The sequence below is a fragment of the Arachis stenosperma genome, chromosome 4, assembly GCF_014773155.1.
Source record: "Arachis stenosperma cultivar V10309 chromosome 4, arast.V10309.gnm1.PFL2, whole genome shotgun sequence".
In the NCBI taxonomy this organism is placed as follows: Eukaryota; Viridiplantae; Streptophyta; class Magnoliopsida; order Fabales; family Fabaceae; genus Arachis; species Arachis stenosperma.
Window position 1 is genome coordinate 78,712,172 of NC_080380.1, and position 21,791 is coordinate 78,733,962.

General features: G+C 35.6%; 2 protein-coding genes and 1 non-coding gene across 3 annotated transcripts; 2 read left to right on the plus strand and 1 right to left on the minus strand.

Annotated features, from left to right (window-relative positions):
• Nucleotides 1–793: 793 nt before the first annotated feature.
• On the plus strand, nucleotides 794–12,816 carry LOC130975124 (uncharacterized). The gene is made up of 4 exons (XM_057899954.1): nucleotides 794–914; nucleotides 10,547–10,666; nucleotides 10,760–11,977; nucleotides 12,071–12,816. Exons 1-4 carry the CDS (start codon nucleotides 794–796, stop codon nucleotides 12,814–12,816), a joined length of 2,205 nt encoding a protein of 734 aa, XP_057755937.1.
• Nucleotides 12,817–12,861: 45 nt separating this feature from the next.
• Nucleotides 12,862–13,374, plus strand: LOC130975125 (uncharacterized). The gene has a single exon (XM_057899955.1). The coding sequence runs from the start codon at nucleotides 12,862–12,864 to the stop codon at nucleotides 13,372–13,374; it is 513 nt and encodes a 170-aa protein (XP_057755938.1).
• Nucleotides 13,375–21,325: 7,951 nt separating this feature from the next.
• On the minus strand, nucleotides 21,326–21,433 carry LOC130977765 (small nucleolar RNA R71). The gene has a single exon (XR_009085442.1). It is a non-coding gene; the product is annotated as a small nucleolar RNA R71 (small nucleolar RNA).
• Between the last annotated feature and the right edge of the window lie 358 nt (nucleotides 21,434–21,791).

A 21,791-nucleotide genomic window follows, 5' to 3' on the forward strand; every position in this document is an offset into this window, starting at 1 on the left:
ATTTGCATTGAAAAACAGGTTTATATTTGTCATTGCATAGTTATATTGTGTTTTGTTCCTGTTATAATGCGTTATTGATCATTTTTTACTAATAATGATGTATCAAAATATATGATAATTATATTCTGTGTGGTTTCTAAATATATTTTTGTGGTTAATGTATATTTCTTTTAGGCAAACATCTGAGATAGATAGAGAATTGATAACTAAGTTGTTGCAAATGATTGATACTCATAATGTCATAGCACAATCATTTCGAAGAGTCAGAGAATTCTATCATTGTCATCCGTCTGAGATCTTCTCTTTGAAGTTGTATTCCCATAGGAAGGTTGATCGAAGAACTTACAATTCTCCCTCTTGTGATGAAGTTGCTACTTTGATATTGGAGATTTTGATTCGTCGGATCATGGTCGTGACATTATTGTTCGATCTACTGCTAGTCAGTTACAGCGTATCTATGAAACTCATGCTCTGTATTGGCCCTTACAGTATCCGTTGTTGTTTCCATATGGCGAGGATGGTTACCAGTTGAATATTCCTTATCGAAGTCAAGTTGATGGATATGTCCCTGGAAGGAGAACAAGGGTTTCTCTCAGGGAATTCATATATTTTTGTCTATAGATTAGGGAGCAAGAAGATGGAATTGTTCACAAGTGTAGGTGATTATTTCAACAATTTGTTGTTGATTGTTTCACCATGATTGAGTCCCAAAGGTTGTATGAGATTAGAATGAAGCAAAGTACAATTAGAGGAGAAGTGCTTCAAGGAATAGAGGAGGCTATGCATCGTGGTGATGACGAAGCTTCTTCAATTGGGACACGAGTCATCTTGCCTTCTTCCTTCACTGGTGGTAGACGTTATATGTTTAACCGATGTCAGGATGCGATGGCAATCTGTAAACATTTTGACTATTGGTACACGAAATTGCAATCACACTTTTGCAATTCCGCACAACTAACCAGCAAGTGCACTGGGTCGTCCAAGTAATACCTTACGTGAGTAAGGGTCGATCCCACGGAGATTGTCGGCTTGAAGCAAGCTATGGTTATCTTGTAACTCTTACTCAGGATATCAATAATTATCAGGGTTGATTGTAAAAAGTAAAAGAACATGAAATAAGTACTTGTTTTACAGTAATGGAGAACAGGTTGAGGTTTTGGAGATGCTCTATCTTCTGAATCTCTGCTTTCCTACTGTCTTCTTCTTCAAGCACGCAAGACTCCTTCCATGGTAAGCTGTATGTAGGGTTTCACCGTTGTCAATGGCTACCTCCCATCCTCTCAGTGAAAATGTTCAACGCGCTCTGTCACAGCACGGCTAATCATCTGTCGGTTCTCAATCAGGTTGGAATAGAATCCAGTGATTCTTTTGCGTCTGTCACTAACGCCCAGCCTTCAGGAGTTTGAAGCTCGTCGTAGTCATTCAATCCTTGAATCCTACTCAGAATACCACAGACAAGGTTTAGACCTTCCGGATTCTCTTGAATGCCGCCATCAATTCTAGCTTATACCACGAAGATTCTGATTAAGGAATCCAAGAGATATCTACTCAATATAAGGTAGAACAGAGGTGGTTGTCAGGCACACGTTCATAGGTGAGAATGATGATGAGTGTCACAGATCATCACATTCATCAGGTTTAGGAACAAGTGATATCTTAGAATAGAAGCAAGCGTGATTGAATGAAAAACAGTAGTAATTGCATTAATCCATCAAGACACAGCAGAGCTCCTCACCCCCAACCATGGGGTTTAGAGACTCATGCTGTAGAAGATACAATGAGAAACGTGTAAAGTGTCATGAGGTACCGGTACAATATCAAAAGGTCCTATTAATAGTGAACTAGTAACCTAGGGTATACAAAAATGAGTAAATGACGTAAAAATCCACTTATGGGGTCCACTTAGTGTGTGCTTGGGCTGAGCATTGAAGCTTTCAAGTGTAGAGACTTTTTCTGGAGTTAAACGCCAGCTTTTATGCCAGTTTGGGCGTTTAACTCCAATTTTTGTGCCAGTTCCGGCGTTAAACGCCGGGAATTCTGAAGCTGATTTGCAACGCCAGTTTGGGCCATCAAATCTCGGGCAAAGTATGGACTATTATACATTGCTGGAAAGCCCAGGATGTCTACTTTCCAACGCAATTGAGAGCGCGCCAATTGGGCTTCTGTAGCTCCAGAGAATCTACTTCGAGTGCAGAGAGGTTAGAATCCAATAGCATCTGCAGTCCTTTTCAGCCTCTAAATCAGATTTTTGCTCAAGTCCCTCAATTTCAGCCAGAAAAATACCTGAAATCACAGAAAAATACACAAACTCATAGTAAAGCCCAGAAAAGTGAATTTTAACTAAAAAATAATAAAAATGTAATAAAAACTAACTAAAATATACTAAAAACATACTAAAAATAATGCCAAAAAGCGTATAAATTATCCGCTCATCACAACACCAAACTTAAATTGTTGCTTGTCCCCAAGCAACTGAAAATCAAATAGGATAAAAAGAAGAGAATATACTATAAACTCCAAACTATCAATGAAACTTAGCTCCAATTAGATGAGCGGGACTAGTAGCTTTTTGCCTCTGAACAGTTTTGGCATCTCGCTTTATCCTTTGAGGTTTAGAATGATTGGCATCTATAGGAATTCAGAATTCAGATAGTGTTATTGACTCTCCTAGTTAAGTATGTTGATTCTTGAACACAGCTACTTTATGAGTCTTGGCTATGGCCCAAAGCACTCTGTTTTCCAGTATTACCACCGGATACATACAAGCCACAGACACATAACTGGGTGAACCTTTTCAGATTGTGACTCAGCTTTGCTAGAGTCCCCAATTAGAGGTGTCCAGGGTTCTTAAGCACACTCTTTTTGCTTTGGATATTTTTCTTTATTTTTACCCTTGCCTTTTGGTTTAAAGGGCTATTGGCTTTTTCTGCTTGCTTTTTCTTCTTCTCTCTCTTTTTTTTTCACTGCTTTTTCTTGCTTCAAGAATTAATTTGATGATTTTTCAGATCCTCAATAACATTTCTCCTTTTCCATTATTCTTTCAAGAGCCAACAAGTTTAACATTCTTTAATCAACAAATTCAAAAGACATATGCACTGTTCAAGCATTCATTCAGAAAACAAAAAGTATTGTCACCACATCAAACTAATTCAACTAGTTTCAAAGATGAATTCGAAATCCTATACTTCTTGTTCTTTTGTGATTAAAGCATTTTTCATTTAAGAGAGGTGATGGATTCATAGGACATTCATAGCTTTAAGGAATAGACACTTAGATACTAATGATCATGTAGTGAAGACACAAACATAGATAGAACATCAAGCATAGAAATCGAAAAACAGAATAATAAGAACAAGGAAATTAAAGAATGGGTCCACCTTAGTGATGACGGCTAGTTCTCCTTCTTGAAGATCCTATGGAGTGCTTGAGCTCCTCAATGTCTCTTCCTTGCCTTTGTTGCTCCTCTCTGATCTCATGGAGGATAATGGTTGCTTTTGTTGAAATCCATGAGTGGGCTCTCTTGTTTGCTCCATCCTCTTTCTAGTGATGGGCTTTTGAGATGAATCTCTCCATTTCTTATGACTCGGAGTTGGAAGCAACTGCCTTCCCTTTCCTAGAGGTTTCTTCGGCCTTAGGTGCCATCAATGGTTATGGAAAAGCAACGCTTTTACCACACCAAACTTAGAAGGTTTGCTCGTCCTCGAGCAATAGAATAAAAAGGAGAGAGAGTGGTGGGGTAGGTAGGGATCCTGTGGGGTCCACAGATCCTGAGGTGTCAAGGAAAATTCATCCCTGCACCAAGTGGCGAGCAAAAATGCTCTTTATGCCAATTCTGGCATTAAACGCCGGGCTAGTGCTCATTTCTGGCATTTAACGCCAGCTTTTTGCCCCTTCCTGGCGTTTAACGCCGGTCTGGTGCCCCTTTCTGGCGTTAAACGCCCAGAATAGTGCCAGACTGGGCGTTAAACGCCCATTTGCTGCCCTTACTGGCGTTTAAACGCCAGCAAGTTTTCCTCCAGGGTGTGCTATTTTTCTTTCTGTTTTTCATTCTGTTTTTGCTTTTTCAATTGTTTTTGTGACTTCCCATGATCATCAACCTATAGAAAACATAAAATAACAAAGGAGAATAGATAAATATAACATTGGGTTGCCTCCCAACAAGCGCTTCTTTAATGTCAGTAGCTTGACAGTGGGCTCTCATGGAGCCTCACAGATGTTCAGAGCAATGTTGAAACCTCCCAACACCAAACTTAGAGTTTGAATGTGGGGGTTCAACACCAAACTTAGAATTTGGTTGTGGTCTCCCAACACCAAACTTAGAGTTTGACTGTGGGGGCTCTGTTTGACTCTATTTTGAGAGAAGCTCTTCATGCTTCCTCTCCATGGTGGTAGAAGGAGAACCTTGAGTCTTATGGTTTGCAATGTCTACAAGCCATGGAGCTTCCTGAATAGCAAACAATTGCTCATCCGAAAAGGTTTCAGAGATCTCAGTAGAGGGGAGGGACGCCCCAGCTACTGGTTCTATCCGGGACAAGTGATCAGCTACCTGGTTTTCTGTCCCTTTTCTGTCTCTTATTTCTATATCAAACTTTTGCAGAAGCAACACCCATCTTATGAGCCTGGGTTTTGAATCCTGCTTTGTGAGTAGATATTTAAGAGCAGCATGATCAGTGTACACAATCACTTTTGATCCTACTAAATAGGATCTGAACTTGTCAATGGCATAAACCACTGCAAGTAACTCTTTTTCTGTGGTTGTATAGTTCTTCTGTGCATCATTTAGAATACGGCTGCCATAATAAATGACGTGCAGAAGCTTGTTATGCCTTTGTCCCAATACTGCACCAATGGCATGGTCACTGGCATCACACATTAGTTCAAATGGCAGTGTCCAGTCTGGTACAGAGATGACTGGTGCTGTGACCAGCTTAGCTTTCAGAAGGTCAAACGCCTGCAGACACTCCTTATCAAAGATAAATGGCGTGTCTGTAGCTAGCAGATTATTCAGAGGTTTTGCAATTTTTGAAAAATCCTTTATAAACCTTCTGTAGAATTCTGCATGCCCCAGAAAGCTTCTGATTGCTTTAACATTGGCAGGTGGTGGTAATTTTTCAATTACCTCCACCTTAGCTTGATCCACCTCTATTCCCTTGTTTGAAATTTTGTGCCCAAGGACAATTCCTTCAGTCACCATAAAGTGACATTTTTCCCAGTTTAAGACCAGGTTAGTCTCTTGGCACCTTTTCAGGACAAGTGCTAAATGATCAAGACAGGAGCTGAATGAGTCTCCAAATACTGAGAAGTCATCTATGAAGACTTTCAGGAGCTTCTCTACCATATCAGAAAAGATAGAGAGCATGCACCTCTGAAAGGTTGCAGGTGCATTGCATAGACTAAAAGGCATCCTTTTGTAGGCAAATACTCCAGAAGGACATGTGAATGCTGTTTTCTCTTGGTCCTGAGGATCTACTGCAATTTGGTTGTAACCTGAATAGCCATCCAAAAAGTAGTAGTATTCATGACCTGCTAGTCTCTCTAGTATCTGGTCTATGAATGGTAAAGGAAAATGATCCTTTCTGGTGACTGTATTGAGCCTTCTGTAGTCAATACACATGCGCCACCCTGTAACTGTTCTTGTAGGAACCAGTTCGTTCTTTTCATTATGAACCACTGTCATGCCTCCCTTCTTGGGGACAACATGGATAGGGCTCACCCAGGGGCTATCTGAAATAGGATAAATAATCCCAGCCTCTAGTAACTTAGTGACCTCTTTCTGCACCACCTCCTTCATGGCTGGATTTAGCCGTCTCTGTGGTTGAACCACTGGCTTAGCATCATCCTCCAATAAGATATTGTGCATGCATCTTGCTGGGCTAATGCCCTTAAGATCACTTATGGACCACCCAAGAGCTGTCTTGTGTGTCCTTAGCACTTAAATTAGTGCTTCCTCTTCCTGTGGATTCAAAGCAGAGCTTATGATCACTGGAAAAGTGTCACCTTCTCCCAGAAATGCATATTTCAGGGATGGTGGTAGTGGCTTGAGCTTGAGTTTAGGAGGCTTATCTTCTTCTTGAGGAATTTTCAAAATTTCTTTTATTTCCTTTAGTTCCTCCAGATCAGGCTGAACATCTTTAAAGATGTCCTCTAGCTCTGATTCGAGACTTTCAGTTATATTGACCTCCTCCACCAAAGAGTCAATAATATCAGCGCTCATGCAGTCATTTGATGTGTCTGGATGCTGCATAGCTTTGACAACATTCAACTTGAACTCATCCTCGTTGACTCCCAGGGTTAATTCCCCTTTTTGAACGTCAATGAGGGTTCGTCCAGTTGCTAGGAAAGGTCTTCCTAGAATGAGAGTTGCACTCTTGTGCTCCTCCATTTCCAGCACTACAAAGTCAGTGGAAAAGGCAAATGGCCTAACCTTGACAATCATGTCCTTAATTATGCCTGATGGATATTTAATGGAGCCATCAGCAAGTTGGAGGCATATTCGGGTTGGTTTGACTTCTTTAGTCAAGCCAAGCTTTCTGATAGTGGATGCAGGTATTAGGTTGATACTTGCCCCAAGATCACATAGAGCTTTCTTGGTACAAGTACCCTCTAATGTGCATGGTATCATAAAGCTCCCTGGATCTTGAAGCTTCTCTGGTAAGCTTTTCAGAATGACTGCACTGCATTCTTCAGTGAGAAACACTTTTTCAGTTTCTCTCCAATCCTTCTTATGACTTAAGATCTCTTTCATGAACTTAAAATAAGAAGGTATTTGCTCAAGTGCCTCTGCAAACGGAATCTTTATTTCAAGAGTCCTTAGATAGTCTGCAAAGCGGGCAAATTGCTTATCCTGTTCCGCTTGGCGGAGTTTCTGAGGATAAGGCATCTTGCCTTTATACTCTTCAACCTTAGTTGCTGCAGGTTTATTCCTTACAGAGGTGGTTGGAGAAGCCTTTTTAGAGGGGTTACTATCAGCACTCTCAGGTGTCTGATTCCTCATTGGCGTTTGAACGACAGGATTGGGTGAGGAATGGGTGTTTAACGCCGACTTTTCCCCCTTTTCTAGCGTTTGAACGCCAGAATTGGGCAAGGAATGGGCGTTTAACGCCAGCTTTTCCCCCCTTTCTGGCGTTTGAACGCCAGGAGTATTCCTCTCTGGGCTCTTACTGTCCTCAGAGGGATTTTGAGCCGTGGTTTGATTATCCTCTATCAACTGTTCCTTTCTTGGCTTTTTGCTACTTTGAGCAGTGTTATTCAATGTCTTCCCACTACTCAGTTAAACTGCTTGGCATTCTTCTGTTATCTGTTTAGATAACTGCTGTTTTGTTTGATTCAACTGTGATTCTATGTTCTTGTTGGCAATTTTAGTTTCTTGGAGCATTTCTTTAAATTCTGCCAACTGTTTTGTTATCAGGAGTAATTGCTGATTAAGCTCAACAATCTATTCTTGAGGATTAGGATCAGTAGCTACTGCCATAGCTTCTTCTTTTGTAGAGGGCTCACTGCTAGAGTACAATTGTTGATTTCTAGCAACAGTATCTATGAGTTCTTGAGCCTCTTCAATCGTCTTCCTCATATGTATAGATCCACCAGCTGAGTGGTCTAGAGACATCTGAGCTTTTTCTGTAAGCCCATAGTAGAAGATGTCTAACTGTACCCACTCTGAAAATATTTCAGAGTGGAATTTTCTTAGCATACCTCTATACCTCTCCCAGGCATTATAAAGGGATTCGTTATCCTCTTGTTTAAAGCCTTGGATGTCCAGCCTTAGCTGTGTCATTCTTTTTGGAGGGTAAAATTGATTCAGGAATTTGTCTAATAACTGTCTCCATGTTTTTATGCTTGCTGTGGGTTGGTTATTCAACCACCTCTTAGCTTGATCTTTTACAGCAAATGGAAACAGTAATAATCTGTAGACATCCTGATCCACCTCTTTATCATGTACTGTGTCAGCAATTTGTAAGAATTGTGCCAAAAACTCAGTAGGTTCTTCCTGTGGAAGACCGGAATACTGGCAATTTGCTGCACCATGATAATGAGTTGAGGATTTAGCTCAAAGCTCCTTGCTTTAATGGGAGGTATACAGATGCTACTCCCATATGCAGCTGTAATGGGATTAGCATATGACCCCAGAGTCCTTCTGGACTGCTCAATTCCACTTAGGTCCATGATGGAGAAAGGGAGATGATGCGGATATTATTTTATTTTTAAATTTTTTTTATTAAATGTGACCGAAAATAATAGAATAAAATAAATGGAAAATAAAATAAAAATTCGAAAACTAAAAGAAAATAAAATCAAAGCAAATTGAAAACTAAATTAATTAATTAATTAAAAAGATTTTGGAATTAGCAATTAAAAAGATATGATTGAAAATTATTTTGAAAAAGATATGATTGAAGAAATTAAAAAGATTTGATTTTTGAAAAAGATTTGAAAAGATCAATTTTTGGAATTAGAATTTTGACTTGACTAAAAAAAGATATGATTTTGAAAATCTCTGACTAAATTAATGCAAAATTTCGAAAATTATGAGTAAAATAAGGAAAGGATATTTTTTTGATTTTTTTTTAAAAATTAATGAGGGAAGAGAAAAACAACAAATCGACACTAAACTTAGAAATTTTAGATCAAAACAAAGAGAACAAACAAGAAAACTTTGAATGTCAAGATGAACACCAAGAACACTTTGAAGATCAAGATGAACACCAAGAACAAATTTTTGAAAAATTTTTAAGTGAATAAAAGCACAAAAGACACCAAACTTAAAATTTTTAGAAAATCAAACACAAATTTTCGAAAACTTAAAGGAAAACACAAGGAAGACACCAAACTTAAAATATGAAACTAAAATCAAATAAAAGACTCTAAACCAACAAAAATAAAACAGTCCTAATCTAAGCAACAAGATAAACCGTCAGTTGTCCAAACTCGAACAATCCCCGGCAACGGTGCCAAAAAACTTGGTGCACGAAATTGCAATCACACTTTTGCAATTCCGCACAACTAACCAGCAAGTGCATTGGGTCGTCCAAGTAATACCTTACGTGAGTAAGGGTCGATCCCACAGAGATTGTCGGCTTGAAGAAAGCTATGGTTATCTTGTAACTCTTAGTCAGGATATCAATAATTATCAGGGTTGATTGTAAAAAGTAAAAGAACATGAAATAAGTACTTGTTTTACAGTAATGGAGAACAGGTTGAGGTTTTGGAGATGCTCTATCTTCTGAATCTCTGCTTTCCTACTGTCTTCTTCTTCAAGCACGCAAGACTCCTTCCATGGCAAGCTGTATGTAGGGTTTCACCGTTGTCAATGGCTACCTCCCATCCTCTCAGTGAAAATGTTCGACGCGCTCTGTCACAGCACGGCTAATCATCTGTCGGTTCTCAATCAGGTTGGAATAGAATCCAGTGATTCTTTTGCGTCTGTCACTAACGCCCAGCCTTCAGGAATTTGAAGCTCATCACAATCATTCAATCCTTGAATCCTACTCAAAATACCACAGACAAGGTTTAGACCTTCCGGATTCTCTTGAATGCCGCCATCAATTCTAGCTTATACCACGAAGATTTTGATTAAGGAATCCAAGAGATATCTACTCAATCTAAGGTAGAATGGAGGTGGTTGTCAGGCACACGTTCATAGGTGAGAATGATGATGAGTGTCACAGGTCATCACATTCATCAGGTTTAGGAACAAGTGATATCTTAGAATAGAAGCAAGCGTGATTGAATGAAAAATGGTAGTGATTGCATTAATCCATCAAGACACAACAGAGCTCCTCACCCCCAACCATGGGGTTTAGAGACTCATGCTGTAGAAGATACAATGAGAAACGTGTAAAGTGTCATGAGGTACCGGTACAATATCAAAAGGTCCTATTAATAGTGAACTAGTAACCTAGGGCATACAGAAATGAGTAAAAGACGTAAAAATCCACTTCTGGGGTCCACTTAGTGTGTGCTTGGGCTGAGCATTGAAGCTTTCATGTGTAGAGACTTTTTCTGGAGTTAAACGCCAGCTTTTTTTCTAGTTTGGGCGTTTAACTCCAATTTTTGTGCCAGTTCCGGCGTTAAACGCCGGGAATTCTAAAGCTGATTTGCAACGCCAGTTTGGGCCATCAAATCTCGGGCAAAGTATGGACTATTATACATTGCTGGAAAGCCCAGGATGTCTACTTTCCAACGCAATTGAGAGCGCGCCAATTGGGCTTCTGTAGCTCAAGAGAATCCACTTCGAGTGCAGGGAGGTTAGAATCCAACAGCATCTGCAGTTCTTTTCAGCCTCTAAATAAAATTTTTGCTCAGGTCCCTCAATTTCAGCCAGAAAATACCTGAAATCACAGAAAAACACACAAACTCATAGTAAAGCCCAGAAAAGTGAATTTTAACTAAAAAATAATAAAAATGTAATAAAAACTAACTAAAATATACTAAAAACATACTAAAAACAATGCCAAAAAGCGTATAAATTATCCGCTCATCAACTATCCAGATTTGTTCCTCACTATTACGTGTAATCCAAATTGGCCTGAATTTCAATTATTCACAGAGCGAGAGCGAATTCCCATCGCTGATCGTCCTGATATCTCTTGCCGTGTCTTTCATGCTAAGTTGAAATGCCTACTAAGCGATCTCAAGGAAGGTGTGTTTTTTGGTCCACTTAGTGCTGGTATGTTACTTCTCGCTTGGCATTTCAATTTCTGTCTGTTGTCCTCAGACATGTAGTTGTCTGGCTTCTTATTGATGTTTTTGTATTTTTTAGGTATGTATACTATTGAGTTCCAAAAAAGAGATCTACCACATGCACACATGTTACTATGGCTTAATGGGGAAAGCAACTTACAAAGTGTTGAAATTGTTGATGAATTCATCTGTGCCGAGCTACCCAATTCCCTCAAATTTCCAGCTCTTTATAATGTCGTCACCAAGTACATGATCCATGGTCTATGCGGTCGACTTAGACCGAGTTCTCCTTGCATGAAAGATGGTAAGTGCTCAAAATTTTATCTGAAAAGATTCGTTGACCAAACGAGCTTTGATGAGGATGGCTATCCGATATATAGACGTCGTAATATGGGTGTGACAGTGAAGATCAATGATGTTGATATTGACAACAGATTTGTTGTGCCCTATAATTCACTGTTGTCAATGAAATATCAAGCTCACATAAATCTTGAGTTCTGTAACAAGTCAAATGTCATCAAGTATCTTTTTAAGTATATCAATAAGGGCCCGGATCGGGTGACTGTAACTATTGGAGAAACATATCATGTTGGTGAATCTTCTCAGGTGGTTGATGAGATCAAACAGTATTATAATTGTCGTTATTTATCACCGTCTGAATCCATGTGGAGAATTTTTGCTTATGATATTCATCATAGATGGCCATCAGTACAGAGGTTGACTTTTCACTTGCCGAACCAGCAAAATGTTGTACTCGATGATGCTGATATCTCTACTCATGTTTATTTGCGCAACAAAGATTTGCTGACGATGTTTACGGGTTGGATGATGGCCAACAGGCGATTCTCGGATGGGCGGTCTTTAACATATGTTGAATATCTAGGAAAATTTATCTATTGTTCGAACAGTAGGGAGTGGAAGCCGAGGCAGAGGGGATTCTCAATTGGAAGATTGAGTTTTGCTCATCCCTCATCTGGTGAACTTTTCTATATGCGGATGCTTTTGAATGTGCAGAGAGGTTGTACCAGTTTTCGAAGTATAAGAACCGTGAATGGTGTTACTTATGATATATTTCAAGAGGCATGTTCCGCCATGGGATTCTTGATAGATGATAAGGAGTATGTTTCTGCTATTAAGGAAGTCGCCGAGGTAGCATCTGCTGCACAGCTAAGGAGGCTTTTTGTGATGTTGTTGCTATCTGGTTCCATGGGAAGACCTCTGTCAATTTGGGAACAAACTTGGGCTTATCTATCAGATGATATTCTTTATCGCAGAAGGCATGAGCTGCAATATCCCGGTAAGAATTTTGTTACAAGCAGGCACACATGCACACAGAAAGTGTAGAAATGATATTATGGTGCTAATATTTATTAATTATCGGTAAACGTAGATCTAACGATGAGTCCGGACGAGTTGCAAATGTTTTGTTTGTTGGAGATTGAGAAACTATTACAGAGTAATGGAAAATCATTGAGAAATTATGCTTGCATGCCAGTTCCTAATGACTCTTTAGTCTCTCAATTTAGCAACTTGATGTTGTTGCGTGAGTTGCAGTATGATACTGTTTCTTTGACTCATGAGCACGATGCAAATGTCTTAAAGTTAAATGAAGAACAGAGGGTGGTCTACGATAAAATTATTGATTGCGTTTCGAATAAGAGGCACGGATTTTTGTTTGTGTACGGGTTTGATGGCACTGGAAAAACTTTTTTGTACAGAGTTTTGTCGGCTAGATTGCGATCCGAGAAAAAGATTGTTATAAACATTGCTTCTAGTGGTATTGCTTCTCTGTTGTTACCTGTTGGTAAGATGGCACATTCTATGTTCAATATTCCTGTTGAGCTGACTGAAGATACTGTTTGTCGGATTAAGAAAGATAGTGCAAAAGCCGAGGTAGTCCGATTGGCTGACTTGATTATTTGGGATGAGGCACCGATGACTAACAAATTAGCATTTGAAGCGGTCGATAGGACGTTACATGATATAATGGTTTCGGTCTCTGATAGGAATAAAGATTTACCTTTTGGTGGGAATGTGGTCATTCTCGGTGGTGATTTCAGGCAGGTCTTGCCAGTTATTCTGAAAGGTTCTCGTGCTGAGATTATCATGGCTTCGATAAATTCTTCTATCCTCTGAAAATATTGTGAAGTTTTGCGTTTGACGAAAAATATGAGGTTAACAATGGGATTGGAGCAATCAACTTCTCAGGAGTTAAGGTCGTTTTCAGATTGGATACTTCAAATCGGTGAAGGTCAATGTCGAACAGTGGTCAATGATAAACTTTTTGTTGATATTCCTTCTGATCTAATCATTCCTGTCTTGGAAAATTCAGTGAAAGATATTGTAAATACAATCTATCCGAATTTGGGTCAAAATTTTTGTGATCCAAGTTTCTTCCAGGATAGGGCAATTCTGGCTCCAACTGTCGACAATGTTGAAGAGATAAAAAATTATATAGTTAATTTGTTACCTAGTGAGGAGAAAAATTATCTCAGTGCTGATTCGATATGTGGTAGTGATGTCTATTCTGATGTTGATGTTGATTGGATAAATGTTGAATTCTTGAATCAGATTAGGTGTTCTGGTCTACCTAATCATTCGTTGAAGTTGAAAATAGGCGTGTCTAATATTTTATTAAGGAATATTGATCTAGATGGGGGTTTGTGTAATGGGACTCGATTGTGCGAGATCTAGCGAGAAATGTGATTGGTGCGGATATTGTGTCTGGTAGCAATGTCAGGGATAGAGTTTTTATCACCAGAATGAATATGATTTCCAATGATACGGTTATACTGTTTAAATTCCAACGCCGTCAATTCCCGATTTCTCTGTTGTTTGCGATGACAATACACAAAAGCCAGGGTCAGACATTATCAACTGTTGGTTTATTCTTGCGTCGTCCTGTGTTTTGTCACGGTCAACTTTATGTAGCTCTTTCCCGAGTTAGGAATAGAAATGGTCTTAAAATTTTACTTTGTGATGAAGGATTAGTTGATCCTATCAGGACTGAAAATGTTGTATTTACGGAAGTTTTTGATAAGATATAATGTAGTTTCTTGTTATACTTTGCAATGTTTTCTGTGTAATTTATAGTTTTGTTTCGGTCTATGTGGTTTTGAAAGTATTAAAATTTATTAAAAAAACATGATTATTTATTTTTTTAAATCTAATATTATTTTTTATAAATAAATTGAAAGAAACTATATTGTTAATATATCAATAAAAATAAAATATCATGATTTTATTAATAAAAAATACTTATTTATCTTTTTATACAAAGAATAGTGAAATGATACCAATGCAAATTTGATTTTAATCTGTCATAAAAAAATTTAATTTTAATCTAAATTAGACTCTATCCATACAATTTTATTTTATTTTTTGTTATTTCTAACATATATATTTAAGTAATAAATATATTATTAGTAGTAACTTTTATATAATGTCTTCTAAATATTTTATTTTAGTTCAAAATAATTTTGGATGAGTTTAATATTTTTTCACTCTTAAATGTGATACCAATTCTTTGTATTAGAAAAGATTTTGTATTAGAGTATTCATATTTAAAGTAGCTAATTATGCGTTAAAATGTTATGTATTTATTAGAGTCTATCAATGTTCTTCTTTTATATTAACCTTTGATTTCTATGTAATATAATCTAATTGTCTATATAAATATGGCATAATCTATAAGCACATAATTGTTGTGCTCATTTTAAAGATACCCTCTTTTTCAGTGGATAAAATTGATGTTTCATATTTTCATATTTTATTTTGATTCTATTTTTTGTTTAAAAAGCCATTTTTTAAATCCACTTATTTTATCAGATATCAAAAAGTTACTTGACTATGTGGTTTTGAAAGTATTAAAATTTATTAAAAAAACTTGATTATTTACTTTTTTAAATCTAATATTGTTTTATCCAAATAAATTGAAAGAAACTATATTATTAATATATCAATAAAAATAAAATATCATGATTTTATTAGTAAAAAATAGTTATTTATCTTTTTATACAAAGAATAGTCAGATGATACCAATGCAAATTTGATTTTAATCTATCATAAAATTTTTTTATTTTAATCTAAATTAGACTCTATCCATACAATTTTATTTTATTTTTGTTATTTCTAACATATATATTTATGTAATAAATATATTATTAGTAGTAAATTTTTTATAGTGTCATATAAATATTTTATTTTGATTCAAAATAATTTTGGATGAGTTAAATAATTTTTCACTCTTAAATGTAATACAAATTCTTTGTATTAGAAAAGATTTTGTATTAGAGTATTGACATTTAAAGTAGCTAATTATGAGTTAAAATGTTATGTATTTATTAGAGTCTATCAATGTTCTTCTTTTATATTAACATTTGATTTCTATGTAATATAATCTAATGGTCTATATAAATATGGCATAATCTATAAGCACATAATTGTTGTGCTCATTTTAAAGATACCCTCTTTTTCAGTGGATAAAATTGATGTTTCTTATTTTCATATTTTATTTTAATTCTTTTTTTTTTGTTTAAAAAGCCATTTTTTAAATCCACTTATTTTATCAGATATAAAAAAGTTACTTGACTATGTGGTTTTGAAAGTATTAAAATTTATTAAAAAAACTTGATTATTTACTTTTTTAAATCTAATATTATTTTTTCCAAATAAATTGAAAGAAACTATATTGTTAATATATCAATAAAAATAAAATATCATGACTTTATTAATAAAAAATAGTTATTTATCTTTTTATACAAAGAATAGTCAGATGATACCAATGCAAATTTGATTTTAATCTATCATAAAAAATTTTGATTTTAATCCAAATTAGACTCTATCCATACAATTTTATTTTATTTTTGTTATTTCTAACTTATATATTTAAGTAATAAATACATTATTAGTAGTAAATTTTTTATAGTGTCATATAAATATTTTATTTTGATTCAAAATAATTTTGGATGAGTTTAATATTTTTTCACTCTTAAATGTGATACAAATTCTTTGTATTAGAAAAGATTTTGCATTAGAGTATTCACATTTAAAGTAGCTAATTATGAGTTAAAATGTTATGTATTTATTAGAGTTTATCAATGTTCTTCTTTTATATTAACCTTTGATTTCTATGTAATATAATCTAATGATCTATATAAATATGGCATAATCTATAAGCACATAATTGTTGTGCTCATTTTAAAGATATCCTCTTTTTTAGTGGATAAAATTGATGTTTCATATTTTCATATTTTATTTTGATTCCTTTTTTTGTTTAAAAAACCATTTTTTAAATCCACTTATTTTATCAGTTATCAAAAAGTTACTTGACTATGTAGTTTTGAAAGTATTAAAATTTATTAAAAAAAACTTAATTATTTACTTTTTTAAATCTAATATTGTTTTTTCCAAATAAATTGAAAGAAACTATATTGTTAATATATCTATAAAAATAAAATATCATCATTTTATTAAAAAAATAGTTATTTATCTTTTTATACAAAGAATAGTCAGATGATACCAATGCAAATTTGATTTTAATCCAAATTAAACTCTATCCATACAATTTTATTTTATTTTTATTATTTCTAACTTATATATATTTAAGTAATATATATATTATTAGTAGTAAATTTTTTTTAGTGTCATATAAATATTTTATTTTGGTTCAAAATAATTTTGGATGAGTTTAATATTTTTTCACTCTTGAACGTGATACAAATTTTTTGTATTAGAAAAGATTTTGTATTAGAGTATTCATATTTAAAGTAGCTAATTATGCGTTAATATGTTATGTATTTATTAGAGTCTATCAATGTTCTTCTTTTATATTAACCTTTGATTTTTATGTAATATAATCTAATGGTTTATATAAATATGGCATAATCTATAAGCACATAATTGTTTTGCTCATTTTAATGACACCCTCTTTTTTAGTGGATAAAATTGATGTTTCATATTTTCATATTTTATTTTGATTCCTTTTTTTTTAAAAGCCATTTTTTAAATCCACTTAGTTTATCAAATATCAAAAAGTTACTTGACTATGTGATTTTGAAAGTATTAAAATTTATTAAAAAAAACATAATTATTTACTTTTTTAAATCTAATATTGTTTTTTCCAAATAAATTGAAACAAACTATATTGTTAATATATCAATAAAAATAAAATATCATGATTTTATTAATAAAAAATAGATATTTATCTTTTTATACAAAGAATAGTCAAATGATACCAATGCAAATTTGATTTTAATCTGTCATAAAAAAAATTTGATTTTAATCTAAATTAGACTATATCGATACAATTTTATTTTATTTTTGTTATTTCTAATATATATATTTAAGTAATAAATATATTATTAGTAGTAACTTTTTATAATGTCATATATCAATTTTTTCTTGGCATCTTTTTACATTATTTGGTTAATTTATCCAGGTCTCAATTGATTTTGTTTTTTGTTTTTTTTTTTTAGTTAAAACGTATTTTTTTAACAGACGAACTAAATTTTTATTTCTTAAAAAAATCAATTTAAATTATTTTTTTAATACATTGAATTTGCATAAAATTAAAAAATTAAATATCTAAAATTATTGATATTTTTTTTTGCTCTGAGTCTAAAAACACTTGGTTATAGGATTTTGTTTTTATTAATATAATCATCTCCATTCAACCATAAACATAATTAAAGTGAGATAATGTGAGTTATTCTAATTTTGTTTTACCAAATTCATCAGTTTCAATTCATTGGGAACCCTAAAGACGTTTCGACCTCACCCCCATCTTCTTCATCCCTAACCCAATCTCCATCCGTCTTACCATGCTCGCATCCGCATCCTCAGCTGAGGTTTCAGTTTCTCTCCTGGTTTTGGCCACATGCACAGAAGCTATGGGTATCTCTATGATTCTATTCGATCCCACCATGAGGGTCTTCTTCTCTTCATTGCATCTGTTCCTTCTCTCCAAGGTTGCTCTGTCTCTCTCTGTCGATCATACCTCAATCTCCATCTTGATTTCTCCGTTTTAGATTGCAGATGTTGCCACCGCCGTTCAAGAGGTATATGTGGGCTATAGTTCCATTCTCCTCCTTTTCAATCTCTTTCTCGATTTCTTCTCCAGTTTCAATTTTTTGTGTTAATTGTTACTATTTTTTGGATCCATCCTTTAATTTTCAGTTGTTTGGTTTCTGATTTAATCATGATGATTGTTACTTGTTTTTGTAAATCAATGGTTCTCTCATATGTTTGTGCTCTTGGTGTTTCTGTGAAATCATTTTCTTCTTAGAGGGTTTGCTCATTATAAATTATATAATTTTCTTTGTGCTATTGGACTGAAGTTAACTGTAGTGTTAGGTATAGTTGACTGATGAAATTCTATTTTTGCTTTATTGTGAATTGTCAAATCAACTATATGTGGTAGGTATTTGGTAATTTGCAATAGGCCTATTCCCATATTGTTTTTGCTCTTTTTCCATGAGTATTTGGTTACTTGTGATATCTTCCTAAATGATGTGTGTTGTGATGCCAGGGCATCTAGGCCAGTTTCACTGACCTTTTCTTTACTGTTTTAGGGTAGTTTCATGCATTTTCCTAGTGAATAAGGCAAGTTTTGGGTGAAAATACACTTACACATTCATCTAAGCAACTATTGTGAATTTTGCATGATTTCATGAGATTTTTGCCAGAATTGCATGATAACTTGATGATGCACAATCTTATGACTTTGGCTAGAGCTTTGATGTACTTTAATTGCTTGATTTCAGGACAAATGAAGCATGGAAGAACCACGTTAGCATTCATGTTAACTTAGTTAACGTGACTACTAACGTGGGATGGCAAAGAGCTTGCAACGTTAATGAGAAAAGTGATCACCAATAACGCCTGCGAAGCCATTCATAGCTTACGTTAAGTACCACGTTAACTTAGTTAACGTGGTTCTTAACGTAGAAGAAAAAGGGGACTCCACGTTAACGAGAAACATGAACTCCAATAACATTTCTCCTCAACATTAGTGGTAAAAGTGAACACCACTAACGTTGGGAAACTAGGCAATGCCCCACCTTAAGAGTCACGTTAACTTAGTTAACATGAACTCTAACGTGGAAGAGGATCAACAATGCCAACGTTAGTACACTCACTTTTGTCACTAACGTTGGATCATTAGCATTGCCTACGTTAACTCTCACGTTAAGATTGTTAACGTGAAAGTTAACGTGGAGTTGAATTCAAAGAACCAACGTTAGTGACACTCACTTTTGTCACTAACGTTGGGAGATGGCTTCATCACTACGTTAAGAGCCACGTTAACTTAGTTAACGTGGGTTCTAACATTGGGACTTAAGGCAATTGGAGCGTTAGTGACAAAGGTGAGTGTCACTAACGCTCTCGAAGGTGATAGATACCCACGTTAAGAGCTACGTTAGCCAAGCTAACGTGAGATCTAACGTAGGGGCAAGAGGCAAGCAACGTTAATGGGAAAAGTGATTCCCATTAACGTTTGCGAAAAGGGGCACAAGCCAATGTTAATGGGAAAAGTGAGTCCCATTAACGTTGGCCAAGGATTGAGTAAGAAACGTTAGTATTCACGTTAAGATTACTAACGTTGGAATTAACGTGGGTATATAAGGGTGGAATGTTAGTGGAAAAAGTGAATGACACTAACGTCCTCGCACCCAAAATGTTACTCAACGTTAATCTCACTAAATGCCCAAGCCTAATTCATATTTCTCTGCAAGCTGGGCCCACTAAAGATGAGAATTGCTTCAACTCAAGGTCCAGAGCCCACATCCAAGACTTGAAGAACTCACTAGAAGATCATGAGGAGTAGTATATATAGGAGTAGTTTTGAACTAGAGAGAAGCTTAGCACTTTTGGGAACTACTCTCTGCATATTTACTCTTCTGTACTTCTAGGATGGATTCTTCTTTTCTGCCATTTTTCATTCCTAGAGCTATGAACAACTAAACCCCTATCATTGGGTTAGGGAGCTCTGTTGTAATTTGATGGATCAATTATAGTTTTCATTCTTCTTCTTCTTTCTTTTCTCTTGATCTTACTAGAAAGCTTTCGATCTTAATTCAATTGGTTAGTTATCTTGGAAAAGAAACTCTCCATAATTGGATCTTCTTTGAACCTTGGAAAAGGGATGAGGAAATCATGCTAGAAATGCTTTCTCATGTTGGACCAATTTGGGGTTTGGATGGATATTGTCACATTTAATCCTCCCAACACTTTGATTTGGAAATACATGTGGTATAATCAGTGACCACACTTTCACCTCTTCCCATGAGCAATTAAATCAAGGAATTGGGCAATTGTTCAAGCTTAGAGAGATTGGATTGCCAAGGAATTGGGATCCAATCACTTAAGATTGCCAAGGAGATTAATGAATGAATTGATTGAGGAAGAGATGAGAATGAACTTGATCCGGAGAATGCAACATCTCCTAAACCCAATGATCTCCCCATTTCTGATCTTACCCATTCTATTTACTTTCTGCCATTTAATTTCCTGCTCATTACCCCAACTCCCCATTTAAGATTCTGCACTTTAATTTCTGTTATTTACTTTCTAGTCATTTAAATTTCTGCATCTCAATCTCAATTCTGTTTAGCTCAACTAGCATATTCTTCTAACTAAAGTTGCTTGACCAATCAATCGCTGTGGGATTCGACCTCACTCTTTTGTGAGTTTTACTTGACAACAATTCGGTATACTTGCCGAAGGGAAATTTTTTGAGAGACAAGTTTTCATGCATCAAGTTTATGGCGCCATTGCCGGGGATTGATTTTGAATCAACAATGATTAAGTTAGAAGATCACTAGATTGAGCATTTTTTTCGTTATTTGTTTTTTTTATTCAGTCAATTTACCTTAGTTCATTTTTAATTTCTTCCTCATCCCCTATACCCTCTCTATTTTCTGTTCTCTTTTTCTTAGTTGATCATAATTCAGCTCACTAACCCACTAACTGTTTGATAAATTGCATCACTCACACTAACAATTACTCTAACAAGAATAATCTTCACTATACCTCCTGTGTGCAATCTATTTGTTGTATGACAAGGAGAAGAGAAGGAGTCTCAACATCCTTTGATTCAGAACTTGAAAGAACCCTTTGGAGACTAAAAAGGGAGGCAAGAGGAAAAAGGATTATTGGTGCTGAGGAAGAGGAATAGTACTTTGAACCCAACATGGAAGAGAATTTGGAGAACAATCATGAAGAAGAAGCCCATAATCATGTCAGAGAAGGCCATGCAAACCGGGCTGGGCAAGAAAGGAGGGTCTTAGGATCCTATATCAATCCTAATCCAGGAAACTACGGAAGCAGCATTCAAAAGCCCACCATACATGCCAACAATTTCGAGCTAAAACCTCAGCTCATCACCCTGGTGCAGAATAATTGTTCATTTGGAGGAGGTGCTCAAGAAGATCCTAATCAACACTTGACCACCTTTTTGAGGATTTGTGACACAATGAAGTCCAATGGAGTCCACCCGGATGTCTATACGCTGCTCTTGTTCCCTTTTTCACTAAGGGACAAGGCATCCAAATGGCTTGAATCCTTCCCAAAGGAAAGCTTAACTAATTGGGAAGAAGTGGTGAACAAGTTTTTAGCAAGATTTTATCCTCCTCAAAGGATCAATACGCTAAGAACTGAGGTGCAGACTTTTAGATAACAAGATGGTGAGACACTTTATGAAGCATGGGAGAGATTCAAAGATTTAACAAGGAGATGCCCACCAGAGATGTTTAATGAGTGGGTTCAACTTCACATCTTCTATGAAGGTCTTTCCTATGAGTCAAAGAAGGCTGTGGATCATTCATCAGGAGGGTCTTTAAACAAGAAGAAAACCATTGAAGAAGCCATAGATGTCATTGAAACAGTTGCTGAGAATGACTACTTCTATGCTTCCGAAAGAAGTAACACTAGAGGAGTAATGGAGCTGAACCACATGGATGCACTGTTAGCCCAAAACAAGATGATCACCAAGCAGCTAGCAGATCTTACCAAGAAGGTGGAAGAGAACCAAGTTGCAGCAGCCATCATCTCATTACCAGCTCAAGAAGGAGTAAACATAGGAGAAGAAGGTGACTGGGAGCAAGCCAACT